The 8,871-nt window shown below is 42.1% G+C and overlaps 1 protein-coding gene across 2 annotated transcripts in view; it reads right to left on the bottom strand.

Annotated features, from left to right (window-relative positions):
• LOC108894820 (leucine zipper putative tumor suppressor 2 homolog) overlaps positions 1 to 8,871 on the bottom strand; it is a 30,638-nt gene that overhangs the window by 3,359 nt on the left and 18,408 nt on the right. For both annotated transcript variants that reach the window (XM_018693436.2, XM_018693437.2), the window contains 4 exons: positions 1,940 to 2,485; positions 1,019 to 1,618; positions 792 to 914; positions 91 to 237 (listed from right to left, as the gene is read on the bottom strand). In XM_018693436.2, coding sequence (XP_018548952.1) covers positions 91 to 237; positions 792 to 914; positions 1,019 to 1,618; positions 1,940 to 2,458 — 1,389 coding nt within the window. In that variant the 5' untranslated portion in view covers positions 2,459 to 2,485. The remainder of the gene's footprint in view (positions 1 to 90; positions 238 to 791; positions 915 to 1,018; positions 1,619 to 1,939; positions 2,486 to 8,871) is intronic.

Genomic DNA, 8,871 nt, shown 5'->3' with positions numbered 1-8,871 from the left:
AAAGCCCAAACCCTTTCTTTTTACCATGGTGATTAATATACCTATAAAATGTCAGCATCAGTTTTAAGAAACCCCTGTAGTGCTGCTCACCTCCCACTTAGTCTCCTCCAGCCGAGGCCCCAGCTGGATCTTCTCGTGCTCATAGGAGGTGCAGCGCTCCTCTAGCTGCTCCCTCTCCTTCAGAAGCTGAGCAAAGTCCTCCTGCAGCTTCTTCTTCTCCTGCTGGAGCTGATAAACCTGAAAACATTTTACCGAACAGAACAATACAAAAAAGACAAAAAAAAGATGATGGAGTATGCAGGCTTTACATCAGAATCTATACCAACCAACTACACTGTGCAACCACTTGAAGAAACAAAGTAATAACAAAAACTGAAAAAATACCAGAGAGGGATCAAAATTTAACCCATGCAAATAATATTATGTACTTAAATATATTATACACACAAAAGCTGTTAGGCCTTTGTCTGGCACCGGTACTTAAAGTTAATTCTTAAGCTTGGACGCAACAGTTGGCAAAACAGTCAGAAAAAGGTCCATAAGCAGCTGTTCTAGAGGTTTCAATCGGCCTTCCTTAACAGATAATGTCTGCCTGTTGTTTTGGAATTGCAGATGTTCAAATATCTATTTTTTGAGCATTTTAAGAACCTACCCGCTTTCTCGACTTCCTAAGTAAGATTGTCTGGCCAGCACCTGATGCTTGTTTGCAGGGCTGATTATCAGTATGTTCTGGTTAGCGGTCACTGCATGTTTGTAGGAAAACAAATAGGCCTTTTGTCAGATGTTCTCACCTGCAACTGAAGCACCTGCTGGGCGCGCTGGGCCTTTTGCGAGGCTACCTGCATCCTGGTGGCACAGCCCTGCCTCAGCTCCTCCAGCTCCAGTTCAAAGCGCTTCTGCTTCTCCTCATACACCTGCAAGACAAGAGAGAATGACAAAGTGCAAATCCATTAGAATTTGCAGTACAAACCAAAATGTCAAGTTAATAAAAGATGTTTTTCTGTTCTTTTCTCCCCACCTGACAAATTGCAGCTTCATTCTCATCCAGGTTGTCTCTGAGTTGCTGTAGCTCCAGCTCTCTCTCCCTCAGTTTGTCCTCCAGGTCTCTCACCACCCCTTCGTAACCCTCCACGGGGCCGGGGGAACGCCCGCTGGACCCGCTGTCGGACAGAGGCTGCCCCCGGCCACTTATCGATCCGGAGCCTGTACTCTTACTGGAAGATGAGCGCCCGCTGTCTGAGTTGGAGTGTCCATGTGCACTGACCGGTGGGGCGCTCTTCAGGGGCTCCAGGTGGCCAGCAGAGGCCTCTCCTGACGCCAGGCTGTAGCCGGCGCCGCTGTAAGGCGGCAGGCTGGAGAGGGAATTGCGTCCAGAGTCGGACAGGGAGCAGGACTGGCTGCTGCCGGCAGCGCCACTGTTACGGGCCCCGCTGTACGAGCTGCGTTTCTCAGAGCAGGAGGGCGACACCTCTCTGTGGGTGGGGCTGAGCAGGTTCAGGTTGTTTTGGCTTTCTGATACGTTGGCACAATGGCGAGGGGAGAGGTACTGCATGGAGGTGCGACTCTTCGGAATGACAGGTTTGAAGGCAGTGGGCCGCAGCACTGTTTTCTCCATGTTCTAGAGAAGGAAAACAGGACAGGACCAGTGTTGAGAGGCAGGTTGGGCTGAGCAATGTGACCAAAAAAATCAGATAAAATATCTGCACTGATGTACAATAGAAATACTTAATAAATATTGTTAAATATAAATATACCATCTTAGATTCCTGTGGGCAAGGCTGCACATCAGTGAGTACTGTAGGATTAGTACTGTGGGCAGCTTCTCAATAGAATTTCAAAAAAATATACTATGTCTTGGAGTAGACAGATATTCCTATATAAAATTACATTATTATGATACAGTTATTTATCAGAAAACTCAAAGTAATTTAATCACCACCTTCTCAAGTTTTCCTGACACAGGGATCAGTTTTGGAGGCGGTCCCCCCATATTCCCATTCAGCCCTGATCCTTCTTTAATCTCGTCTGCGTCGCTCCCCGGGCTGGCAGGTGTCACATGGTTCTCATTCCAGTCACCTACGTAGTCCTCGTTCAGATAGGTGTAGTTCCCATTCCCGCTCTCCTTCTCAAGCCCCCTGTTGGACGTCGTGGAGCTCTGTTTCTTCAGTGGTGGGATGTTCCGCAGTAAAGGGTCCTGGGGGGACTCACTGCCCAGACAGGAAGCTCCCGGCGTGGGCCGTCGTCCTCTTACTCCCAGTTCAACACCAGAGCGGTGGTCCACGTAGGGGCCTGGGCGCGCGGCTATGAGGCTGCCGACAGAACCCATGTGATCCAGAGTGGAGGGTGGTGGGGCGTTGATGGGGGGTGAGGGGCCAGAGTGGTGTCGTCTACGGGCTCCTCCACTGAGGCCTGGGTTGTGGGGCTCAGCAGATATGGGCAGAGCCTGAACCAGAGCCATGGTGGCAGCTCAGAGGGGTCACTTGATCTGAGAGAGAAAAATAACAAAGATATTTCAATACATGTTTACACTGGTACTCTCTCTTACTTACTTAATTAGTCTTGTGGGTCCTGGTCTGAGTCCCTCGGTACGAGTTAAAGTTGAGTTTTAAGTCTTGTAATAGCAGGTCTGAGTCATTCGAGTCAATTCCAAGTCAAGTTTCAAATCATTAAGAACAAATCCAAGTTCAGTCTCAGGTCTTGTTCAAGCTGGTCTTTAGTCAGGGCTCAAATCATTTCAGACAAGTCAAGCCAAATCTCAAGTCCTTAAAGATTCCATGTCTAGTCTTATGTCTTGCAATAACAAGTCTAAAGTCAAGTCTCAAGTTGTTTGGAAAAGTCCAACTCAACTAGTCTTTTAATGATAAGTCTCAAGTCAAATCTCAAGTCCTTTATGATTCCATGTCTAGTCCTGCAATAACAAGTCTAAAGTCAAGTTTCAAGTCATTTGGGACAAGCCCAAGTCAAGTCTTAAGTTTTCTAATATCAAGCCTCAAGTCCTTAAGGACAAATCTTAAGACGAGTGTCAAGTTATTTGATGAGACAATTCAAAGAAAAGTTTCAAGTCTTAAAAAGTCTCAGGTCCTTGAGGACAGGTGTCCATAAGTCACACATATTCATGTGCAAACTACTTTGTCTTTGAATGCTGACCATTAAAACTACATGGTATTTGAACACTTTCCTGTCAAAGCAGTGTTAACAGTGTTTCAACACGGCTGACACAAAGACCTGTGTCTTTGCTCACCTTATCTAGGAAACTAAATACCAGTTGAATTGGTATGTTTCAAGATGCTGATAAGGCCAGATCCTAGCTTTTAAATCTCAGCAGGAGGGTGCTTTCAAGGAATTTTTTATGTCAAAAACACTCAGTGACAATGACAGAGGCAAAGCAAAAATGATATACAGTAGACTGAAGCATACAAATATCCCACAAGTCCACGGCAGCCCACACACAGAGAACCAGAACAGGCCATTCATTAAACCTATTCAAGCAGCACAAACAGGACCGGAGGCATTCGGCTTGTGAGGCATGAGGCAGCAGAAGAAAAGGGTCTCTTTTCATTTGAGATGTAAAATGGCTTCTAACATGCTGGTATTTTCCCTGACAGCGACAAAGGCTACTGTCTCCACAGATCTTATCAGCCTTAGGAATAACTAACAGTTCATAACAGTGGATGTAATACCCCAAAGGAGAAGAGGAGAGGAGACAGGCTGAACTTGCTGTGGTACTTTGGCCACTGGTGTTGAAAGTTGCCAAATAACTCCCAACAGTACACAAAAATATATAGTTGTGAGAAATAAACTAACAGTGTAAGAGGCACAAGAACTGACATACATACTTTTTCACTCCCTCGCTCTCTCACAGGACGGATGGTAAATATTGACACTACAACTGGCATACTATGAAATCAGCACTTTGTCCCTGTGGATGGTGAATAGTTGAGTGCTGAGTGTGTGGAGAACAATGGAACAACAGGACGCATGATGATGAAGTCATGGTGCAGTGACACCAACACTAACAGCAGAGCCACTTGTGCTCTAAAAACATCATCATGGTGAGTCAAGAGAGTATGAGGATATCCGACTGACGGGCGTGTCCTTGTCTTGAGTTTCTTGTCCAGCAAGTCAAGAGGATGTGAATGAGGGATTAGCATTAGCATTTTGTCTGTGAATATCTGCTCTGTTGCAAAACAAAACAACCTGGGCCTGTTTTTGTAAAAAAGTAAAAAATCCTCCACTTTTACTGCAGCGCAAAAACATAGGTGTAAAAACTATTCATCAAACTTGTTTCAACTTAAAAATGCTTTTAAATGAAAGAGAGGTCTCTTACGTTGGCTAAAAGTAGAACCTTGACGACTGTAGTACAGGAGCTGAACTGAGTGGGTCTCAGCTAACATGGGACAGTTAACAACATTAGAGTTTTAGTTGATTATTTACTTTCTAACATTTGATAGGATGTCACACCACTTTTTCTTTTTTCTTGACATTTATCAGGTGCAAAAACAAGAATAAATCTGGCATTACTTTTATCTGTCAAAGCATCTTAGCTGCAAGTGAGGTGCTAAATTCTTATCTTATCGTGTGATTTCTCTGATGTACCTCATCTACCAATAGCAGGATGTCTCCCAGCAGAATTCAGTTTCTATTTCAGCCAATTTCCTTTTATTTCACCCCAATTATATATTCATTTAAACATTATAAATATGTTAAATTGTTGTTCATGTTAATAAACTGTAAGGATTTCTTAAAAGGATGGACAATATGAGCATAAATCATTTGAGAGAGCTCTTAAAAAGCTGGCTGTAAGTAGGAGGATGTCACTTGTTAAATGTGTCTGATTGCTCACTCACAAGTTGGCACTTTACAGATTAATTAAGTGTAATTATTACAAGTTAGATCCAGGATTTTCCCTCTTGATTCACCTACTCTGTAACCTACTAAACCTCCCTATTGACTCACTGAAGATGAACAGACCTGAGAAAGAGGGCGAAGATGACTGTCCATGTTGGCAGTTATTAGGGGAGGATGGCTAATAAGGTGAAAGAAGAGCTGACAGCAGGCACGCTGGCCAGACACATTTCTAGCCTCCACCGGCCAGGACAGGGCCATGCCAAGTCATTTTCCAACCTGCCAAGTTTACTGAGCCTACAAGGCTACAACTGCGATTTAACTGTGATTAACACACGTTAATTAGCACCCTCAAACTCTGGCTGAGCCCTGCTTAGACTCTCTGAGCAGGACAAATCTGGTACTGCAATATGTTGTTGTGATAAAAGCTGTGAAATTACAAAGAAATTAACAGCTGTTCTGCTGTGATCAATACCTTCTCTTTTATCGAGATACTTTTTAAATAGCATGCTTTTTGTCAGAGGTGGTGCAGCTTTAAGAAAAAAGTATTCATCTCAGCACTGATGCATTACTGTACTAGTATCAGAAAGTCAAACAAATGTACTGCAGAAAATTATAATCTAAAATCCATTTGCTCTCTTCCTCTCCCATGAGAGAGTGACCAAATGGATTTTAGATTATAAATTTTCTGCAGTTTCTGAGACCAGAAATGCACTGTCCATTGATTCTCTTAAGTCTGCTAATGCAGTTTGTAATGGAGTTTAAAATGCGTGTCAGCGTGCCTTTAAAAGATTCATACTGCATACTTCAATCACTGCATCAGTGTTGGTCTAGAGGAAAACTTAAGTTAATGGCAGCAGGAGCAACATGTGGTGTTGGGGAGGCAGACTTAACGGTTCCAAAGAGATTAATCTTATGTGATTTCTCTATGCACTGAGAAAAGCTAATTAGTCCATGACGATATTTATTACACATAATCCTGTCTGAATGGCAGAGGAATGAGACTGATGATGATGCGAACGTCTGGAGTTTGTTACAAACTGCAGCTGTCAGAGAAAATCCTCATTCTCAAAATGATATTTCTTTACACAAATAGTCTGAAACCACAGAAGATCCAACCAAACTCTGCCAGTGATTTGAGTGATTAAGTTTCCTTCTGGTTAGTTTAATATAAAAATAACCTGCAATTATTTTAGTAACTAATTGTAGTCATTTTTCAAGCAAAAATGAAAAATGCCTCTAGTTCCAGGCTCTGAATTGAGAGAATGTGCTGGTTTTCTTTGTCATGTATCGTTGTAAATGGAATATCTAGAGGTTTTGCACAATTAGTCAAACAATACAAGACATTTTAAGACTCTGAGAAGTTATGATGTGTAAAATAACTGTCAAATGAATCGGTAATGTTTTAATTGTCTTCAGACTAACATAAAGGGGTGCATGCTTGATGGGCTATATACTCATACTCTTGGTCCTCTAAAAGCAAACTCTTAGACACTCTTGGTTGAAGTTCATGCTTTTCTACACAGACATTTGAACATATAGTGTGCCACAAGGAACTACGCTACCTTCTGGTTCTTGTAAAAACTAACCAAAATATTTATAAGTTAGTTTATGTAAATTACACCTTGTACCTTCTCTGAGTGTCTTAAGTTTCTGTCCTTGTGCTTGCTTTGCTCAGATCAGTGTTTCTGGTCAGGGGAAGTCCCTCTGTTGCCCTCTAACTCTCTCCAGATAAGTGAATAAGCTCTAATCCCTCTGGACTCAAGATGACTGAAACTATGCAGGGATTCTTACTGAGGAAAGCATGGGGGTCTCATACTGTTTTTAAAAGCCCCCCGTCATGTTCATGCAGTCCTAGTTTCCCCTTTGTTGCCATAGTGACCAGCCCCTCAAACACTGCAAAGGAGAGGAGGGAAAAAGAGGGGAGGAGGGAAAAAGAGGGGAGGAGGGGTGGGTCAGAGGGCTGACAGGGAGGCCAGGACCCCTCCTTAGCATGTTAAAGCCTTAATTGGTTCTATAGCTCTGACAAACTTCCATACACTCCCAGTTCTCCTAATGGGAGATAAATGGGCATTAACAACTAACAACTGGTGGGTGGATCAATGACAATGTTATGGCTGCAAGTCACTATTTTCATCATAAATTGATCTGCTGAGAATTTTTTGATGATTGATTGATTGATTTTGATGATTTGCTTAAATATTTGGTCAGAAAAATGTCAGAAAATCTTTAAAAATGCATATTGCAACTTCCCAAAATGACTTCAAATCAATTGTTTTGGCTGATCAACAATCCATTGTCCATCAATTTTCTATAGTATTAGATAAAGACATGTAGTGAATGGCCAATGTTAAAGTGATGTAAACAGTAACTCTTTTCTCTCAACAGAAATAATAAATGAATCACTTCAGGACTGATATATTGCAACAATAATACATGTACATCACTTATGCACAATAAAAACTACACTGCCCAGCATGTAGATGATATCGTCTACAGTGTCAGCTGACTGACTGTGAGCAGACTGTTTTTGTCTGGGAAAACCCTTCAAGGTCTTAATGTCTCTGCCCTCAGTCGAGCAGCAGACAGACGGACTCGGTCGGTTGGTCACTCCTCCAGCTGGAGGAATGTGCGGGCACACCAGCTAATGAGAGTTCAGTGTAAACATGGGCACAATGAGCATTGGTCAGTGTGTGATTCTACAGCCATGGTTTTTCTGATGTCTCATCATTCACATGCCACAGCTCGGGGGAGGTAATTTCAAGTAATATTTTTCCTGCATCATCAAGCATTTTGCTGCTCTGAGAATCTACTGTCATACCAAAGCTTCAGGTTTTATTTCCACTCGAAATACTTGTAGAGGTAAAAGAAGCAGCATAGAGCAAATCTGCAACTGAAATATGATCGTTCTGAATAAAACTGTGTGGATTAAAACCATAGTTTCAACATTCTTCGTATTTGTTTACAATCTATAATTTTGTGGCCCGGGATGTCCATAAAAATTGTTCATGTGTTGGTCTTTACTTTACTTGTACACATCACATCTCTTGTATGACTGTCTGTCCTGGAAGAGGGATCCTTCCTCTGATCAGTTATCAGAATATAGTCGAGTCTGAAGTCTATTTGGATTATATTTTCAACCATTAAATAAAATAAGTTGTTAATTACCTAATATTTAAGAACTAACTTTTAAAGACATTTTAAGAACTACAGCTCCAACTGTTTATGCATTTGCTATTAAGCTAAATAACTTCCTTTGCCAGGAAAAAGGAAATCAAATCTAATAAAAATCCACATATTTTAATTCTGCTATCAGCTACAGCTATCAGACAGCCACCTTTGCTTTGAGACTGTGAGATCTTATTTCTTCTGTAAAACAGGAGCCATTAACAGGGATGAGAAATCTATACGCTGAGATCAATACATCTAAAAATTCTTGCTGAGATTCCAGTCTACCACATCATCAGAACTGACTGGGTATGAAATGTGAAACAGAGTCTGCAGTCTGCTCCGAAACAGCCCACTCAAACCGGCAGTCAGGTCAGTCCAATCACAGTGGTGTATTCATTACACATACAGCAGTAAGTCTAAATACAATGACATTCATTGGCATGCGGGGGAAACCTTTCATCTGGCTGCATCTGAGATTGGCAATTAAAAAAAACAAACAGTATAAACGCCTGTTGTTGTTTTGTTTTTTTAATGGAGCCCATATTACAAAGATACAGTATACGAGGTTTACTGGTCCTGCCCTGCAAGACTGCAACGTCACACAACCCTGCTTTGAAACTGAAAGAGCCTGCTCTAAATCCACCTTTGTTAGTACCACGCCATAAACACACATTCACAGCCACAGAGGTGAGAGTCTAAAAATATTCCCCACACCATGTGAAGTGCAGACTCTGGGGATGAAGAAAAAGAAAAACAGTAAGCGGTGTTACACTGGCCCTCATCTGAGAGCAACTCCACTTCTGACACAAGGATGATGTGGAGAGAAAGAAGTGAAGTAAAGGAGAGGGTGTTTCG

This window comes from Lates calcarifer, linkage group LG23 (assembly GCF_001640805.2).
Source record: "Lates calcarifer isolate ASB-BC8 linkage group LG23, TLL_Latcal_v3, whole genome shotgun sequence".
Taxonomy (NCBI): Eukaryota; Metazoa; Chordata; class Actinopteri; family Centropomidae; genus Lates; species Lates calcarifer.
Note: the sequence above shows the minus strand (reverse complement) of the source record. Positions and strands in the feature narration are given on the sequence as shown.